The sequence below is a fragment of the Siphateles boraxobius genome, unplaced genomic scaffold, assembly GCF_051911475.1.
Source record: "Siphateles boraxobius isolate OS27281-9 unplaced genomic scaffold, OSU_SipBor_1 75, whole genome shotgun sequence".
NCBI classification, from domain to species: Eukaryota; Metazoa; Chordata; class Actinopteri; order Cypriniformes; family Leuciscidae; genus Siphateles; species Siphateles boraxobius.
The window spans coordinates 1721791-1742181 of NW_027509203.1; the positions used below are offsets into that span (position 1 = coordinate 1721791).

At 49.9% G+C, this 20391-nt stretch overlaps 1 protein-coding gene across 1 annotated transcript in view; it reads left to right on the forward strand.

Annotated features, from left to right (window-relative positions):
• LOC143724543 (zinc-binding protein A33-like) overlaps positions 1 to 18299 on the forward strand; it is a 69614-nt gene extending 51315 nt beyond the window's left edge. The window contains exon 7 of the mRNA XM_077217682.1: positions 17760 to 18299. Coding sequence (XP_077073797.1) covers positions 17760 to 17988 — 229 coding nt within the window. The 3' untranslated portion in view covers positions 17989 to 18299. The remainder of the gene's footprint in view (positions 1 to 17759) is intronic.
• The last annotated feature ends 2092 nt before the right edge of the window (positions 18300 to 20391 follow it).

The window sequence follows — 20391 nt, forward strand, 5'->3', positions numbered from 1 at the left end:
TCCCCTACGCGCTTCACTGAACCATAAGGAATAGCGTTTTGAAAGACAGATGTTTCATGTCTGACAAATGGATTGGCTCGAATGGGGCACCTTTCATGGCTTCAAAAACCGTAGAAAGGTCCCACACAGGGACTGAGGGGGGTCTTCCTGAAGGAAGGAGAGCACTTCCGTAACCCCGCAGCCTGCGGGTGAAAAGCCCTGAGCTTGACACCAGGCAGAGAACACCGACCACTTTGAGGAATAGAGCCGTCTAGTAGACGGGGCTCCAGCCTGCGTGATTGTGTTTAACACTCCCTCTGGGAGGTTAGCGGGTACCCGTTGATGGCCCATACATGTAGGGATCATAAATCCGGGCGAGGATGCCAAATCGAGCCCTTTGCCTGAGAGAGGAGGTCTCTCCTCACCTGTATCGGCCACGGGGCAGTGCTGGTCAGCCGCATCAGGACTGGGAACCAATTCTGGTTGGTCCAGAGCGGAGCCAAGAGCAGCACTGGGCATCCGTTTTCCCTGATTCGTTCCAGCACTTGAGGCAGGAGCGAGACGGGGGGAAAAGCTTAGAGGGGGTAGCGGGGCCATATGTGGGCCAGCGCATCCCTGCTCTTGGAGAAAAAGTTCGGACAGTGAGCGTTTTCTTGGGATGCGAACAAGTCCACCTGCGCTCTGCCGAATGTCTCCCACAGCAGTTGGATCGTCTGCGGGTGCAGCGACCATTCCCCTGCTGGGACATTGTTTCTGGACAGACAGTCTGGTCCCAGATTCAGGCGATCAGGCACATGCGCTGCTTGCAGTGAAAGCAGGTTGTGCTGAGCCCAGACCAGGAGGCGTTCCGTCAGCCTGTAAAGGTTTCGGGACCTGACGCCAACCTGGCGATTTATGTATGCCACCACTGACATGTTGTCCGACCGGACTAAGACGTGGTGCCCTTATATCTGGGGACAAACGCGCCGTAGCGCGTTGTCGACTGCCAGCATTTCCAGACAGTTTATGTGTAGGAGCTTTTCCCATTCTGACCACTGGCCAAAGAACGGTCTGCCCTCGAGGAGCGCTCCCCATCCCGAGGTGGAGGCGTCCGTAGACACCACCGTCACACTCGAGGGAGTCCCCAGACTCACGCCTGACTGACACCAGTCGGCTATTTTCCAAGGTTCCAGAGCCGAAACGCATTTCATGTCGACCCTGTGGCGAAACAGACCAGACGTCCATGCCCGGGGTGGAACTCACGCTTTCAGCCATAACTGCTGTGGGCGTATGCCAAGTCATAGACAGCGAGTCCCGCACTGTTCCCAGAAAAGAGATTTCCTGGCTGGGAAACAGCGAACTCTTCACCCAATTAACTGTGAGACCCAGATTCTCGAGATGCTCGAGTAATGTGGTTCTGTGTTCTATGAGCTCTGAATGTGATCGAGCTAGAATCAGCCAAACGTCCAAGTAGTTCAAAACTCGCATGCCCTGAATTCTCAGGGGTGCGAGGGCCGCGTCCATGGACTTCGTAAATGTGCAGGGTGCTAGGGATAGGCCGAACGGTAGGACTGTGTATTGATATGCCTGGCCCTCGAAGGCGAATTTCAAGAATCGCCTGTTACGTGACGCTATTTGATTTTTGAAAAAGGCGTCTTTCAGATCTATTGACATAAACCCGTCTCCCTGACGCACTTGCGCGAGGATCTTCCTGGTTGTCAGCATTCTGAACTGGCGCTTCACAATCACTCTGTTCAGCTGTCGCAGATCTAGAATGGCTCTGAGACCCCCATCTTTTTTCTGTACCAGAAAATATCTGCTGTATAGCCCCCCTTCGCTCTGAGCTTGAGATAAAGGTTCTATGGCCCCTTTGCTCAGCAGTTTCGCTATTTCGGCTCGAAGTAGATGAGATACTTCATTGTTTACCGTGGTTTCGACTCGCGCCGTGTAACGGCGGGGATGTCGAGCGAACTGTAGCAAATAGCCTCTTTTTATAGTGTTCAACACCCATTCTGATACCCTGGGAAGCTTTGCCCACACCTCTGCGTGAATAGCTAGAGGTAGGATGAAATCCGGGCTCTGGCTGTGGCATAGCGGCGGCCGCAGAGCTTCGGTGTGCTGAGACGTAAACACTGTGTTTACAGTGTGCGAGGCGGGTGTCGCGCCGATCACGGCGGGCAGCCTGGTCGCGCTCGAATTCTCTATGACAGATTGTGGAGAGAGAGCGAGCAGGACAAACCCCATGGGGTTGAGCGTGTCTGTGAGGGAATGTGGGCGCGGGACAACGGGCACACTCACTGCACTGGAAACACCGTCGGCTTGTGCTGACTGAATTTGTGTCGGTTTAGTTTTTACAGAAACCGAGGGACACTTATCGTGTAGTGTTTGTGGGCACTGTGTCGTGGGCACATTCACTAGATTTTTTTTTTTTCACAATCGACATGAGTCGATTTTATTTGTGCTAGCCCTAAACTGTGGCGGGCTGTGTCTGTGTGTGGGAATGGGCACTGAGACGTGGGCATTCTTACAGCACTCATAACACCATCGGCCGTGGCTGGAATACCAGAAAATACACTCTTTTTTGGGATTTATCTGGGCCGCCGTAAAAATGGCGTTTGTGTCCAGGCAAGCGTGCTGTGGTGGCGGCTTGTTTACTGCAAAATACACTGGAACAGTCGCATTTTCTGGAACTGAACGAGCGAAAGTTCGGTGGAAGTCTGGCCGCAGCGAGACTTTTTTTTATTTTTTTATCTGCTAGAGCTGAGGGTCGAACACGGGTCTCTCGTGCAGATAAGAGAGCGTCATCAGTTTTGTGTGTGTGTTGGCGTTTGTTTGGAGGCGTGCGTGTTATACAACATGCTCATTACTGCAATATTGACATTTTCAGCCGCTCAGACTACGAGGAGCTGAGAAATGTTTGAGAAATGGAGATTGGTCCGGCCTCGGCGGGACAAAAACACACTCTTTCCTCATTTCGCCGGTGACGCGTGACCACGGGTTAAGAGCGTCATCGCAGTTTTGTGTGTTTCGGAATTTGTTTGCAGGCGTGCGTATTATACAACAAGCTCATTGCCGCAATTTTGACATTTTCAGCCGCTAAGACTACGATGAGCTGAGAAATGTTTGAGAAATGGAGATTGGTCCGGCCTCTGCGGGACCAAAACAAATTCTTTCCTCATTTCGCCGGTGACGCATGTCCACAGGGGGCGGAGTAGCTTTCTTGTAACGTAAAGAAAGCTAGCCGCGCCATGGTTTTGATGCTGGCCCGTTCCCTGATGATTCGCGGGCAGAGGGGGGAGGTCCACAGAGCTCGCCCAATCCTCACTGTCCGACGCCAGGATAGAGCAGCTGGCCTTCTCTACAGATGTAGCTATCTCGTCGTCATTAACGGCGGAAGCGGCGGCGCGCGGCGGCCATTGTCCGTCAGCGAGCGACTCAAGTGAAGCTGGTGAAGCTGGCGGACGAACCGGCGAGCTTTCACTGGCTGGAGAAGGCTCGGGGACCTGCTGAGTACGGCGCTTTTACGGCGCGGCACTACAGCGGGCGGAAGAGCAGGCTCTGAGAAGGATGCCAGGCGAGTCCTCAGAGTCACCATGAGCATCAGCTCGTAGTGAGGGCATTCGCCATAGCGAGTGCGAGAGCCGCGTTATCCTCACCCAGGCAGGAAGCGCAGATGGTGGTCCCCGTCGCTGAGTGTGGCTGGGCACGAGCCGCAGGATATTAGCATCTTTAAAAAGATGCAGCTCTTTTAGGAGAGAGAGATATACAGTGAGAGTGTGAGTCGCAGCGGCGAACACACACTCTTAGCAGTGAAAGGATATAGACGCCGGAAAGCGTAGCAGGTACGGCGGCTGAAGGCGGCGAGGTGAAGGCCAGCGGCTTCAGGCTCGAAGGCTCGTCCAGCAGAAGACTTTCTGTCAACGGCGCGGCTTCTCACTCCGGATCAAGCGATGCAGTAGTGCTTCGCTGAAGAGATGAAAATCAGTTTGTATCAGCCTGTCGAGCGTATTTATAGGCCAAGGCCACGCCTATTCTGGCGGGACGTGACGAAATGGGTATCATTGGGTATCACGTCACGCAGGGCCTCTCTTGATAGGCTGCTGCTGTTGCCGCAGGGCAGCCAATAGGCGCGCAAGCCGTCTTGCCTATGTCTGCATGCTGCCGCACAGCATTTTACATTAATTCAAAATTAAGGATAATTTTTGGCTTCAATATCTCGTGGAAAAGAGGTTTTCCCCATAGCGTAAGATATTACGCAGTACGAGAGATACTCTCGTAAGAGAACTGTATTTCTACACATGGTTCCCGCGGATCCATAAAAAGTCTTAAATTAGATTTTTAAAATATAATGCCATAAAAAGTCTTATAAAGTCTTATTTTTACCTATGAAAGATCTTACATTTTAGATGACACTTTGACTTAGTTTTAATTTGGAAAGAATTTAGATATGTATTATTTTTTATTATTTTATCTTTGTGGATTTGCTTGTTCACGTGACAATGCGCATCACATTCACGGGAATCGCGGCAGAATAACGTCTGTCTCCTGCACGCGAGAGAGGAGAGAAGAAGAAAGTTGGTAAATGTCAGTTCAGTTGTAAGTTCATTCTTTATGTGCATAGAGGTGTGCGATGTGTATTGTCTATTATGATATTGTAATCATTGTTTTAACTATGTACGAGGCACTGTGAGCTGACATCACGTTTGTCTATCGTCCTTTCACTGCTGTGTGCAGTTCATGTCCCCAAATTATTTTTTGTCTTATATTTATATCATATTATGTTCTTATATTAGAATATCACATCAGCAAGAGTGCCGTTTTCCCGTGTACAATTGCAACTGTGATATTTATGTTATACAACAGTTAAATTAACAATAAGTTAAAATTGGGAGTTACTTTTTAGACACAATATTGTCAATATTGTTTGTTTTCCATTTATTTCGCCGACTAGAATTTCAAAATGAAACCGTAGCAGAGTCTCAATGCAACAGACAGCGATCATTTCTTGACTGAAATCCGCGTTCCCCTTCAGGGACTACCGCTGCGTGAAATCGCAGTGGGAACGCCCTCAGCGTGACGCGTCTGAAGCATGAATGAAATCAGTCAATGGAGAGAATGAGCGTACGGCGAGTGACGTCATCGACCAGGAAGCTATAAATATCCCCTGAGTACACAATACGCCAGCTTTAGTTACTTCAGCAGCTCTGTGTGTGTCTGAATCTGTCGATTGTGTTTGTCTGTTTTGTCAGGAGTTTGCACTATATATATTTTATATAAAAAAACCAATATGAGCGAGCAGTATAAGAAGTGTGTTCCCCCCTGTACTCGGTACATCACGGGTGGGGATTCACACGAGCTAAGTGTGGCTTATTTGGGAGTGCAGCAATGCCCAGTTGGCTCTCGACGGAGTCGATTGTCAGCATTGCGAGCGTTTTCCCTTGAGAACTCTGCGCTCGTGGCGATCGCTCTTCGAGGAGAGTGATTTGCTGCGAGCTCCCCGAGGCTCGGGTCCCGCTTCTGTTGAGGCAGAGCGGCGGCGCTTGTCTTGGGGCTCGCAGATGGATCTCGCTGGCGACGTTGAGACGGGCTCCGCCCTATCTCAGCTATCTCCGACGAGATCTAGTGCATCTCACCCGGCTCTGGAAGCACGCGCTGCGGCGGTTACTTCTGCCCGGGTGGAGGCACATGATGATGTTGAATTGAGATTTTCCAGTTCTGAGGTGCTGGATGTCGAAAGTTTTGCATCAGAGAAAACTAGTTTATCACATTATACTGCAAATGAAGAAGGTTTGATGGATGTATTATCTCGGGCTGTTGAAAAGCTAAAAAAATAAAAAAATAAAAAAAAATAACAGTATCGAGTGGCCAGCTGATAGACAGGTTTCTAGAATTAAAAGCAATCTAGATGATAGATTTCTGTCTGCACAACCTCAACCTTCTAGCCGGTGCTTACCGTTCTTCCCAGATCTTCATGCTGAGGTTTCAAAGACCTGGGTTAGACCGGTTTCAAGCTGAATTTACACAAATCAGTCCAATGCTTATGGTAACATTGTTGGTGCTAAATCTGCTGGTTATGTGACGATACTGTAGGCGGAGGAGACGCTCGCGTGCTATCTCTCTCCTGCTTCATCGTCTTCACTTAAAGCACTGGCTCTTCCACCAAAAAATAAATAAATAAATAAATAAATATATATACCTCTGTGCTGGTGGGGAAGGCTTACTCGGTGGCTCGGCAGGCGGCTGCATGTTTGCATACGATGACTTTTATGCAGGCTTTTCAGGCCGACCTGCTCAAAGGAAATCTGAGGGGGGTCCCCGCCGAGAGAGACTTGCGTTCACCTCCCTTAAGGGTGCCCTGTCTCTCCCGGTGCCCTCAGGGGCCCGTCCTACTAACCCTGCCGAAACAGGGCGTAGAAGGGTCTGGCGAGTGCTTTCCCGAGGGACGCTCGCCGCCTCTAAGGAGGGTTCTAGTGTGTTCAGACCAGTCGTTCCCTGCCGGTGCGCCGTTACAGGGCACTGTGTCTGTCACGCAGAATGTTCAACCAGAGCAAAGTCTTTCGTCGAGTTCGTCTTCCAAAAGAGCACAGCAGAAGCGGAGTGTCACGTCTCGTGCCCCCCTGCAGAGAAACTGGAGGGACGAGGCGGGGCGCTCTCCGGCGCGGCCTTCTCGGGGCAGGACTGATCTGAGGACAGTCGTTGTCGCCAGAAAGGCCGCGTCGAAAAAGTCCTGACGGGCTGAACCTCAGGACTCTGAGGGTGGTCCCCATCGGGAAAAACTTGAGTTCACCGCACAAAAACACGGTGCCCTGTCTTTCTCGATGCCCTCAGGGGTCTGTTCTACTAACCCTGCCTATACAGGGCGTAGAGAGACTCGGCGAGCGATTTCCCGAGGGACGCTCGCCCCCTCCAAGGAGGCTTGTGGAGTGCTCAGACCAGCTGTTTTCTGCCAGTATGTTACAGGGCGCTGTGTCTGTCACTCGGGATGTTCATCCGGAGGCCAGCCTCGAGAGGCTGGTTCCCTTAGTAGAGTTCCTGGCGGAATGGGTCCCCCACCCAGCAGGGAGTTAGGATACTACTTCATCGAAAAAAAAAAATCCTGACGTGCTGAACGTCAGGGTTCTGAGGGTGGTCCCTATCGTGAAAGACCTGAGTTCACTGCACAAGAACACGGTGCCCTGTCTTTTCTGATGCCCTCAGGGGTCTGCTCTACTAACCCTGCCTTCACAGGGCGTAGAGAGACTCGGCGAGCGATTTCCCGAGGGACGCTCGCCCCCTCCGAGGAGGGTTGTGGAGTGCCCAGACCAGCTGTTCCCTGCCAGTACGTTACAGGGCGCTGTGTTTGTCACTGGGGATGTTCAAATCAGATCCGAGGACTGGTTTGTCATGATAGATCTAAAGGACGTTTACTTCCATGTATCTATCCTCCCTCAACACAGGAAGTTCCTGAGGTTCGCTTTCGGGGGCGAAGCGTACCAATATCGGGTTCTTCCGTTCGGCCTAGCACTGTCACCTCCGAACATTCACGAAGTGTACGGATGCTGCTATAGCCCCGCTGAGGTTACAGGGCATCCGCTTTCTGTACTATATAGACGATTGCTGGATTCTAGCTCAATCGTAACAACAGGCGGTTCGGCACCGAGATGTTGTTCTTGCTCATATCAAGTGACTGGGGCTGAGGCTCAACGCCAAAAAGAGTGTTCTTTCTCCATTACAGAGAACCACTTTTCTAGGTGTAGTGTGGGATTCAACGACGATGCAGGCACGATTGTCACCTGCTCGTATTGCTTTGATTCTCGCTGCAGTAGATCAGGTCAAGCTAGGCCAGTCATCCACTGTAAAACAGTTCCAGAGACTGCTAGGTCTCATGGCAGCTGCGTCCAACGTGATACCTCTTGGCCTCTTGCACATGAGACTGTTACAGTGGTGGCTCAGGACCAAGGGATTCTCCCCGAGGGGAAATCCGCTTCGCATGATCGTGAGTTTGCGACGGTGTCATCACGCCCTGATCATGTGGAAAGATCCTTGGTTTCTGTCCCAAGGCCCTGTGTTAGGAGCTCCTTGTCGTCGCGTTTTGCTAATGACAGATGCCTCTCTCACGGGTTGGGGGGGCGATCATGGATGGTCGCCCGGCTCAGGGTCTGTGGGAGGACCATCATCGTCTGTGGCACTTAAACTGCCTAGAGATGTTGGCGGTGTTTCAGGCTCTGAAACACTTCCTCCCAGACCTAAGGGGCCACCATGTTCTTGTCCAGACAGACAACACATCGGTGGTTTCTTATATCAACCATCAGGGGGGTTTGCGTTCTCGCCCGCTTTACAAACTGGCACGTCAGATCCTTCTATGGTCCCAGGGGAAAATTCTTTCTCTGAGAGCTTTTATCTCCCGGGGTATTTAAATCAGGGGGCAGACATCCTGTCAAGACAGGGGCCGAGGCCCGGGGAATGGAGTCTTCACCCCGAGGTGGTGGAACTCCTATGGAAACATTTCGGTCTTGCCGAGGTAGACCTATTTGCTTCTCGAGAAACATCACACTGCCCGCTGTGGTTCTCTCTCAGCCATCCAGCCCCGCTGGGGTTGGATGCGATGGTACATCCGTGGCCGAGGTCACGCTTGTACGCTTTTCCCCCGATCGCTCTGCTCCCAGGAGTTCTGGAGAGGGTTCGCCGGGACGGGCTCAGTCTCCTGCTAATAGCCCCGTTCTGGTCGGCCCGGGTATGGTTTGCGGACCTAGTGTCTCTCCTCAACGGCTCTCCCCTAGAGGTACCGATCAGGAGAGATCTGCTCTCTCAGGCGAGTGGGTCGATCCTTCACCCCCGTCTAGAGCTATGGAGGCTGTGGGCTTGGCCTCTGAGGGGGCCCAGCTCATAGATTCTGGTCTCTCGGCTGAGGTCGTTGAGACCATCCTCCGATCCAGAGCTCCCTCCACGAGGAAGTTATATGCCGCGAGGTGGAAACTTTTCACCTCTTGGTGTGGAGAGCGCCAGCAGGACCCAGTTAACTGCCCGGTTGGTACAGTCCTGGATTTCCTGCAGGACCGTCTCTCCACAGGGTTATCCCACTCCACACTGAAGGTGTATGTGGCGGCCTTAGCTGCTTACCACACCCCTTCAAGTGGAGGTTCCCTCGGGAAACACCCACTTATGTCTCGCTTCCTTCGTGTCACCTTGAGGCTGAGGCCTGCAGTTCGCACGAGGGTACCAGCTTGGGATCTGGCCATCATCTTAGAAGGTCTCTCCCTAGCTCCTTTCGAGCCCATCGAGGAAGTTTCGGAAAAGTTTCTTACTCTAAAGACTATCCTTCTCGCTATCTCATCTCTAAAAAGAATTGGAGATATTCAAGCACTTTCGGTGGCTCCCTCGTGCCTGGAATTTGCTCCTGGTTGGTTAAGGCCTTTCTCTTTCCGAGACCAGGTTATGTTCCTAAGGTTCCAACTGTTTCAGTTAGACCTATAGTTCTGCAGTTTTTCTGTCCTCCGTCTTTTATAACGTCAGACCAGGAGAAAATTAATTTGCTGTGCCCAGTTTGGGTTTTGATGCTTACGTCCACAGAGCTGCCCTGTGGAGGAGATCGGAACAACTGTTCGTCTGTTTGGGTCACCTAAGAAAGGGTGTCCTGCATCTAGAAAAAGGATGAGCAAGTGGGTGGTCGAGGCCAAGGGCTCATTCCACCCGGAGTATGGCTGCTTCTACAGCACTTCTTTCAGGAGCTTCTCTTCAGGACGTTTGTGATGTGGCAGGCTGGTCCTCACCGCACACTTTCGTTAGATTTTATTCCCTCGATCTTAGCTCCACTCCCGGGGCTCAGGTTCTCTCGTCGGTTTGTGTCTCCTAATGACACACGACGGGGATTTGGTCGTATGGGGATGTGGGTATTGCGTTCCCACTGCGATTTCACGCAGCGGTAGTCCCTGAAGGGGAACGTCCCGGGTTACGTATGTAACCCTAGTTCCCCGAAGGGACGGACGCTGCGTGTCCTGCCATACTCTCGGCATCCCCTTGGGTCGCTGCTTCAGTAACTTTTAAGCTGGCGTATTGTGTACTCAGGGGATATTTATAGCTTCCTGGTCGATGACGTCACTCGCCGTACGCTCATTCTCTCCATTGACTGATTTCATTCATGCTTCAGACGCGTCACGCTGAGGGCGTTCCCACTGCGATTTCACGCAGCGTCCGTCCCTTCAGGGAACTAGGGTTACATACGTAACCCGGGACGTTTTGAACGAATCACTTGCTGCTTTCCCGAATGAATGAACCGTTTGAACGAATCGGTTGAATGAATGACTCCCTCAACTCACTTATTAAGACAGTGACTTGCCGCCGCCTACTGGTGGTTTTAGTTTCATATTTAAAGTACCCTTTAATTAAAACGTTAAAACTAGAAATCATTTCATATTTAAATATTGGTTTAAAAAAAAAATCTTATAGCTTTATTTATGCAATTGTAAATGGAGTGTAAATATAATAATGCCGCTTCTGTGTCTCCTCTGCACTGCAAAGATGGATTTTGATTGGATGAATTAATTTGACGGTAACAATGGTACTGTATAATTGTTGTTTAATTAAGTATTATTGTATAAATAAGTATAATTACTCTATAATTTGAATGTTAGTATTTGATATAAAAGGTGATGCATAACTCTAAATAAGTTTAGGAAGAATGTCCATGTATAGGTGAAAATGCCCCTGGAAATCAATTTAAGGTGGCAAATATTGGCCCTTAATTAAAAAATTTATTTCTGTCACTGCTGTGAACTGACCACTGCATAGAATATGAAAAATATGAATATCTTCGTGAGTCAGCTGTCAACAACAGGCCTAAACCAGCCATGGCACCAGCACAAAAACACAATCAGTAAAATAGTCTCTAATTATTATCAACAAAACATTGAAAATATTGAGATATATTTTTCTCAATATTGCACACCCCTAATGTACGGTATTAATTTTGATTTCTTCAGGTCTTAAAAAGCCTTAAATTTGACTTGATACAGTAAAATCGTTAGAGAAATATTGAATATGTAATGGATATATGTATTGTGACTCTATTAACAGAATTTTTGGAAATAAGACATAAGAAAACCAATAAAAGCGTCAGTTAAGACGTGAATTCTTCCATATAACCTCTTTTCTGACTTTTCCACCTTCCACGAAATCTCAAAATACTCTTGGATAAAAACCAATTGATATACTTGAAATTTGTATATTTATTTACCATAAACTGCATAAACGTCTTTTATTTGCTTCCACCTGAAGGCGCTAAGAAAATGGCGGCTTCTCCGACTGGTGTCGTCCGTGTTGTTGCGTGACGTGCGGCTCTCTTTCATGTCCGCGTTCCCAGCCCAGCACCGCTGGGTTACAGATTAAGAACGATTTTCAACCCAAATTGGTTTACATCAACCCAGCATCCTTACCCAACAGTCTCGAACCAGCGTTTGAGTTGAAAAAACAAGTGTTTCAAGCTAAATTTGGGTCAAAAGTGGACAAACCCAATCGTTGGGTTAAATTTTTTTTATTAAAATTTTTAACCCAATGGATGGGTTCATCCATATTTGACCCAAATTTGGGTTAAAACAACCCTGCATTTTTTAGAGTGAGACGACAGATAGATAGATAGATAGATAGATAGATAGATAGATAGATAGATAGATAGATAGATAGATAGATAGACAGATAGATATAGATAGATAGATAGATAGATAGATAGATAGATAGATAGATAGATAGATAGACAGATAGATAGATAGATAGATAGATAGATAGATAGATAGATAGATAGATAGATAGATAGATAGATAGATAGATAGATAGATAGATAGACAGACAGATAGATAGAGAGAGATGGACAGATAGACAGATAGACAGATAGATAGATAGATAGATAGATAGATAGATAGATAGATAGATAGAAAGAAAGAAAGATAGATAGATAGATAGATAGATAGATAGATAGATAGATAGATAGATAGACAGATATATAGACTACTAACATTAACAGACATTCATAAGTGCTATTAGCATGTAGCTATTCACTGCTAGCATGTGTAGCAAGTTCTGTTTGCTAACATTAGTCAAAGGAGCCAGTCGCCATGTCTCTTCGATGTTCTGGTGTCTCCTCTTTGTCATTCAGATTACAATATCCCTCTTTGGATTTGGGTTGCTAGGGTGCTCGACAATGGTTTTATAAGAGCCAATAAAATGAAGATGATCAGATGCTGCTGAAGATCAGACACACACTTACAGTTTTACATCGACAGCATAAATCTCAACAGATCTCATTGATTTATTGATATTTAATTTTCCCAAAGTATCAGTTTCTCTTGATGGACACAAATGTCTGAATCTCATATTTAATGTTTGTAGTTGATGCCGTTAAACACTGATGATAAAAACGAGTGTGAAACTAATAACAGCACTGACAGTGGTCAGAGGAAAATGAGTTTGATCAACAGGACGAGTGTCATAATTCATAATAATCTGTGTTGGGTTCTTGATCATTATATGAAGATCAGAATAAAAGCATGTGTTGATTGTGTCTCATCAGCTCCTGTGATTCTGGATCCAAACACTGCAGAATCACGTCTCGTCCTGTCTGATGACCTGACCAGTGTGAGACACAGCGGGAACAAACAAACTCTTCCTGATAATCCAGAGAGATTTAACTGTTATCTCTGTGTTCTGGGTTCAGAGGGTTTTAACTAAGGAACACACTTCTGGGATGTGGAGGTTAAAGAGAGTGAACTCTGGATTATTGGAGTAACTACAGCATCAAACCAGAGGAAGGGACGTGTTGTTCCCATTCGTTGTCACTCCGAGTTACGTCGGATGACGACGAATGGGGTTTCGCTTAGAACACCTATCGACTTCGAGTATTACAAAACGAGCCTATGGCAAAGAAATGCCATGGGTCTGCGGAATTTGCATAGCGTATCTCCGCCTTACCTCGTGGGTATAAAAGGAGGACGCCAGCAACATGCAGATATGTTTTCGCTTCGGAGCCAAGAATATTTCTTCACTCCACAGTCATCTCTGACTTCGCTCTACGAGACGAGCTTCTCTCTCCGATGTTGGTGTGACGGCGATCTGCAGCGAGCTCACAGTGCCTGCTGATCTGTGCAGTGATCTGCCAGTGTGTGTGTGTCTCCCTGTGTGCTTCAACATCGCGGAGTTTTTTTTTTCTTCTCCTCTATTAAAAGAGCTCGCACGCGGCACGTCTTTTTAAAGACGGCTTGCCCGTGCATTTCTGGTTGCAGCGGACTGGTATCGGACTCTGATGGGCACGAGCGCTGTCTAGTGTGTTGGGCTTTGATCATGCTTGAACAGCGCTCGTGGATGACTCATGTTCTCTCTGGGAACATGATCATCGCGTCATATATAGGTCGAGACTCGGTGAACTCGCAAGAGTGAGAGTCCCCTCGTCCGCTCAGATCCCTCAGTCTGCCCACCGCCGAAGGCACCCTCCTACGGTTCCAACCCCGCCCATTCACCCGGGCCTGGCTCTGGAAGACCGTAGGTGGGACGCCAGCCCTCTCCAGCCCCGCCCCCCGCTAAACGCCGGGTTAGCGGCACTTTTGAGATGGGCTGCTCAGAGATGAGACTCAGTTCTTCCAGGAGTTGGTAGCAGGGCCACTCCTTTCCCTGGTGGAGGGCTGGCGAAGAATCCTTATTCAGAAAGAACTGACTCTCTCGTCTCTGAGCATATAGAGTTCTCGGACGACACAGAGCGCCGCCCAAAAGCCGTGCTCTCCTCGTCCCCCTCTGTTCCAGAGGCGGTTGACACGGCGTGCCATCCACGGACCGCTTCGCCCCTGTCCCCCTCTGTCGCCAGACCCCTGACAGAGCAGGCCCCCGTGGAACGCTGGTCCTTCCCTGGGCTCCTCTGTCAGGGTGCGGTTATGACCTTGCCCCCACACCGGGCCGCTATGCCGTCCACGTCTGGGCCGGTCATTCCGCTTCGCTGCACCACCCGGGGGACGTCTGTGGTTCTTGACGCCGCTGGTACAGTTGGGAGCCTGCCTAGAGCTTCCCTTCTGTTCCGCTGGGTCGCGCGAACCATCGGCTCGGCTTGCGATTCAGTTCGCACGGTCTCCTCCCCGCTTCAGGGGAGTCTGCTCCACTTTGGTCGGTGGCTATGCCCCTATCATGAGAGCGGAGGTTGCTACCCTACTTCCGATGGGGGCGATTGAGACTGTTCCTCCATGCCGAAATGAGGTCCGGGTTTACAGCCCCTACCTCATTGTCCCGGAGAAGTCTGGTGGGTCACGGCCAATCCTGGACCTACGCATCTGAACCGCTCCCTTCACAGGCTGCCGTTCAAGATGCTCCTGGCCAAACGCATTTCTGGATGTGTGCGGCCACAGGATTGGTTTGCAGCGATCGACCTGAAGGACGCCTACTTTTATGTCTTCGTTCTCCTTCGACTCAGACCATACCTACGGTTTGCTGTCAGGGCACGCGCATATCAGTACGCTGTTCCCCCATTCGGGCTAGCCCTGTCTCCTCGCGCCTTCACAGGGGTTGTTGAGGCAGCCCTTGTTCCTCCATGGGAACACGGGGTTCGCATCCTGAACTATCTCGGTGACTGGCTGTCTTAAGCTCACTCCTGAGACCAGGTTTGCGAATACAGGGACCCAGTGCTCCGGCACCTAGCTCGTCTGGGCCTTCGGGTCAACTGGGGAAGGAGTAAACTTTGCCCCGTGCAGAGGATCTCTTTTCTCGGTATGGACTTGGTCGCCTTCTCCACTCAGCCATTGCTGACTTGCCTGAGACTATCAAGCGCAAGAGTGCGGTTGTTTTCAGTTTTCAGAGGCTCCTGGGGCATATGGCATCTGCAGCCGCGGTACGTCGCTCAGATTGCTTTATATGAGACCGCTTCAGCTTTGGCTTCGCGACCGAGTCCCGAGGTGGGCATGGCAACACGGCACCCTCCGAGTACCAGTTACCCCGACCTGCCGTCAGTACTCACCCCGTGGCCGAACCTCAGTTTTCTACGGGCCCGAGTGCCCCTGGAACGAGCTTCCCAGCATGTTGTTGTCTCAACAGATGCCTCCACGGGCTGGGGCGCCATGCGCAATGGACATGCTGTCACACTCTCATGTTGAGCAGAAATGCTCCTGAAAAATTCTGTGAGATTTATCACACCCAGGTGTTGAGCAGGGTTGCTCCTGAAGCTCAGTGATTCTCGCATGTAGTGTTGAGCAGTATGGCATGTCTATTGCCTCGAGTTGCTGGCAGTACGCCTTGCCCTGCACCGCTTCCGGGCGTTGCTCTGGGGTCAACACGTACTAGTCCGATCACACAATACCGCCACAGTAGCGTACATCAACCATCAAGGTGGTCTACGCTCGCGCCGTATGTCGCAACTCGCCCGCCACCTCCTCTTATGGAGTCAGAAGCATCTGAGGTCGCTTCGAGCCATTTTCATTCCCGGAGTCCTGAACTGTGCAGCCGACGAGCTCTCACGGCTTCGGCCACTCCCTGGAGAATGGCGACTCCATCCCCAGTCGGTTCAGCTGATTTGGGACCAGTTCGGGGACGCGCAGATAGATCTGTTTGCCTCTCACGACTCGACCCATTGCGCCCAGTTTTATTCCCTGACCGAGGGCACGCTCGGCACGGATGCTTTGGCGCACAGCTGGCCGCAGGGCCGCAAGTATGCGTTTCCCCCAGTGAGCCTTCTTGCGCACACCTTGCGCAAGGTCAGGGAGGACGAGGAGCAGGTCATTCTGGTTGCCCCTTACTGGCCCAACCGGACCTGGTTCCCCGAACTAGTACTCGTCGCGACAGCACCTCCCTGGCCGATCCCTCTGAGGAAGAACCTTCTTTCTCAGGGACGGGGCACCCTATGGCACCCTCGTCCCGATCTTTGGAGCCTCCACGTGTGGCTCCTGGATGGGACGAGGCAGGTTTGAGTACCCTACCACCAGCGGTGGTGGCTACCATCACTTCCGCTAGAGCGTCGTCCACGAGACACGTCTATGCGTTGAAGTGGAACCTCTTCGTCAACTGGTGCTCTTCTCACCGAGAAGACCCCCGGAGATGCTCGATCAGCGTTGTGCTTTCCTTCCTTCAACAGGGGTTGGAGCGAAGGCTGTCTCTCTCCACCCCGAAGGTCTATGTTGCCGCCATTGCCGCACATCATGACCTCATCGAAGGTAAGTCGGTGGGGAAGCACGACCTGGTCATCAGGTTCCTCTCGTTCCCTCTTGGGACCTCTCAGTGGTTCTAACTGCCCTGAAGAATGCTCCCTTTGAGCCCCTGCAATCAGTCGAGCTTAAGTTCCTGTCTATGAAGACAGCGCTCCTGGTTGCACTGGCCTCCATCAAGAGGGTTGGGGACCTGCACGTATTCTCCGTTGACGAAGCGTGCCTGGAATTTGGGCCGGCTTCCTCTCACGTGATCCTGAGACCCCGGCCTGGATACGTGCCCAAGGTTCCTCCCACTCCCTTTCGGGACCAGGTGGTGAACCTGCAAGCGCTGCCCTCGGAGGAGGCAGACCCAGCCTTGGCACTGCTCTGTCCAGTACGCGCTCTCCGCGCCTATGTAGACAGAACGCAGTGTTTCAGGACCTCTGACCAGCTCTTTGTCTGTTATGGTGGGAAGCTGAAGGGAAAGGCTCTCTCCAAGCAAAGGTTGTATCACTGGATAGTGGACACCATTGCTTTGGCATACCAGCAGCAAGGTCGACCGTGCCCCCTTGGTGTGACTGCCCACTCCACCCGGAGTGTGGCGTCCTCTTGGGCTCTAGCGCATGGCGCCTCGCTAACAGACATCTGCAGAGCTGCAGGCTGGGCGACACCTAACACATTCGCCAGATTCTATAATCTCCGAGTGGAGCCTGTGTCCTCTCGTGTACTCGCTTCAACCAGCTAGTACCGGACCCGCTCAGGTGTCTTCGCTTGCTCGCCATTCCACTCCACGGACTGGATACGTGCGATATTTTCCTCAGGTGAGCTTTCCCGAAAGCCCTGAGCTCCTTCAGCACTCCTGACGCCGGCGCCAGTGTCTATTGCCTGTGCGTCGGCTAGGTGCCTCCCGTGTGCACGGTCCCTCCTCTGAGCGACCCCCACATGTGTATTTCCACTGTAAGCCTCTCTGAGCATGTGTCTTCCCTTGGCAAGCCACCTTGCCACCCCTGGGGTTGAAATATTCCACCTGCGGCTGGACACCCCAGTGTTTTCCATATGCTTCCTTTGGGTCATATGTGTATTCTCTAAGTCCCCCCCCTCTGGGTTGGCATTAATTGCATACTTCCCCTAAGCTTGGGATATGCTTCCCAGTGTACTTTGGTATTCCTGTGATAAATGGAGTCCTTTGTCCAGGCTGACAGGGATCTCGATTTACGCAGGGCACTGGAAGACAGCTGAGAAGGTGGCGTGATTAGACTGGTAACCCCATTCGTCGTCATCCAACGTAACTCGGAGTGACAACGAAAGGGAACGTCTACGGTTACGTATGTAACCCTCGTTCCCTGAGTAGGGAACGGAGACGTTACGTCTGCCTGCCACTTTCCGCTGTACCGCGGGGATCGCCTGAGCTCAGTCTTGGCTCCTCAGCGAAGAAACATATCTGCATGTTGCTGGCGTCCTCCTTTTATACCCACGAGGTAAGGCGGAGATACGCTATGCAAATTCCGCAGACCCATGGCATTTCTTTGCCATTGGCTCGTTTTGTAATACTCGAAGTCGATAGGTGTTCTAAGCGAAACCCCATTCGTCGCCATCCGACGTAACGTCTCCATTCCCTACTCAGGGAACGAGGGTTACATACGTAATCGTAGACGTTTTCAACACTGATGTCTGGAGTGTGTGGTATAATCAGTACGGATGGTCTTCAGGTTCTGGTTTTCGTGTTAAACAGAAGCTTGATCGTGTGAGAGTGAATCTGGACTATAATGGAGGAACGGTGTCGTTCTCTGATCCTGTAACTAACACACATCTACACACATTCACAACCACCTTCACTCACACACTCTTTCCATTCTTCTGTTGTTATTCAGACTCTCTGAGGATCTTAACGGTCAATAGTCAGTAAAGTCACTCCTGTAGATCTGGATCTTCTGCTTTCATCATGTTTCCAATATTTAATCATCTCACATAAGTAAGAGTGCTGTTGATCTGAGTATCAGTATGTTGGCTGTGATTGGGCCGTGATGATCACATGACTGATATCCAGCACTACAGCAACACTCAGATCAATAAACATCAAGTTTTCATTTACATTCCACTTCACACAATTAGACGATTAGAGACAGTTTTAGCATTCATGTTTTCAGGATAACTGACATTTACCAGATTATTTCAGTCAATGTGTGTTCATTAATTTCTTACTTTTTTCATCATAATTAAATATGATTATATCATATTTTTTCTTGTAATAGATCAAATAACTGAAGCAGTAAATTCTGCACATTTTCAGTGTTTGTTCAACATGAGACTAAATTAATAATTATTTCAGTTATAGAGGTGAAATGATCATTTGTTTATTGGAATAAATGGATGTAAAAGGTTCTTGCTGATGATCGCTTGAACTATGTGTTTGATTTCCATTACACGAGAGTAGATGTTAAAACTTCATGCTGATTTGTACTCGGCTTTCGCCAAGATAATCACCAACTAAGACGTAGCTTTACAGTAACCTATGCTTCTCCATCCATTCTTTCCATCTGGTGACGTGAATTTTCTGTCTGGTGTTAATACAGTGTATTGCGCGTCAGCACACACAACGGCTGCAACCACAGTGCGGTCCCCCCATAACAACCCTCTGGATTGAGCGGAGTAGGGAACATCTCTAGGGTCTTCAAGTGGGCACCTTCCGTCCTCAGTGTTTCGTCGACTAGCCCACGACACCTCAAGAGGGCTCGACAGTGACTCTGGCGTCCCAGAGCCACCCCCTCCGTCCCCCACTCAACTCAGCCCAGCTTACTGACCTCTACTTCCCTCTTGCTGCTGAGTCCTAACCACAATCTCACAATCTCTCCGCAACCCAACCATACGCGCCAACCCGTTTGACTAAGGCTGTCGAGCCCCACTGGTGCGTTAATATGCAGTTTCAGTGGCAACGGTTCCGTATGGCATACCACCTACCACAAAACACAATATCTGCCCAACCACCCGTCATCCACGCAATATACACAGGAACGTAATGACTGTGAATACTATACAACCTATACAAATAAACCAACAGTTGCTGCTGAGACCTAACCACAATCTCACCGCAACCCAACCATACGCGCCAACCCGTTTGACTAAGGCTGTCGAGCCCCACTGGTGCGTTAATATGCAGTTTCAGTGGCAACGGTTCCGTATGGCATACCACCTACCACAAAACACAATATCTGCCCAACCACCCTTCATTCACGCAATATATACAGGAACGTAATGACTGTAAATACTATACAACCTATACAAATAAACCAACAGTTGCTGCTGAGACCTAACCACAATCTCACAATCTCTCCGCAACCCAACCATACGCGCCAACCCGTTTGACTAAGGCTGTCGAGCCCCGCTGGTGCGTTAATATGCAGTTTCAGTGGCAACGGTTCCGTATGGCATACCACCTACCGCAAAACACAATATCTGCCCAACCACCCGTCATTCACGCAATATACACAGGAACGTAATGACTGTAAATACCATACAACCTATACAAATAAACCAACAGACCTTTCAAGTTTTCAAGAATTCTACGAAACCATAGCATGGCGGCCTGTACACAGCCAGCTAGAATCTTTCCGTCTCAACCACAGCCAGTTGCTGCTCCTTTCTGCTGCTTCAGATAAGTTCTTTACTGTACGACGCAACTCTTGGCCACTGAATCCGACGTCTCTGAGGAACCGGGTTGTAGAGTGTGCCACAAAACCACGACAACCCACTTCCACTGGATAAACCTGGACTCTCCATCCTCGCTGTTCTGCTTCAGTGGCCAGATGAGCATACCGCAGTTTCTTCCTCTCATATGCCTCATCTACCGCATCCTCCCATGGCACTGTTAACTCTATCAGTTGAACAATGCGTGCTGATCCAGACCACAAAACAATATCTGGTCGTAGGTTAGTGGTGGCAATCTCAGGTGGAAAAATAAGCCGTTGATCAAGATCAACCAGCATCTTCCAGTCCCTAGCAGCTTCCAGTTGTCCTGGGCGAGAATTGGTGTTAGCACCTTTTCTTGGTGGTTGCTCGCCTGGGCGGAGGAATATTGTCTTCTGCGTGTAATGTTTTGCTAGAACAGGCGGGAATTTATTGGTCATACTACGCTTGCCTTCCAATGCTAAAGCCAAACATCGCAATACTTGGTCATGGCGCCAAGTAAACCGATCCTGGCTAAGAGCCACCTTACATCCTGTCAAAATGTGCCTTAATGTGGCAGGTGATGAACACAAAGGACAAGATGGATCCTCTCCTACCCAGAGGTTTAGGTTCTGCGGTGATGGGA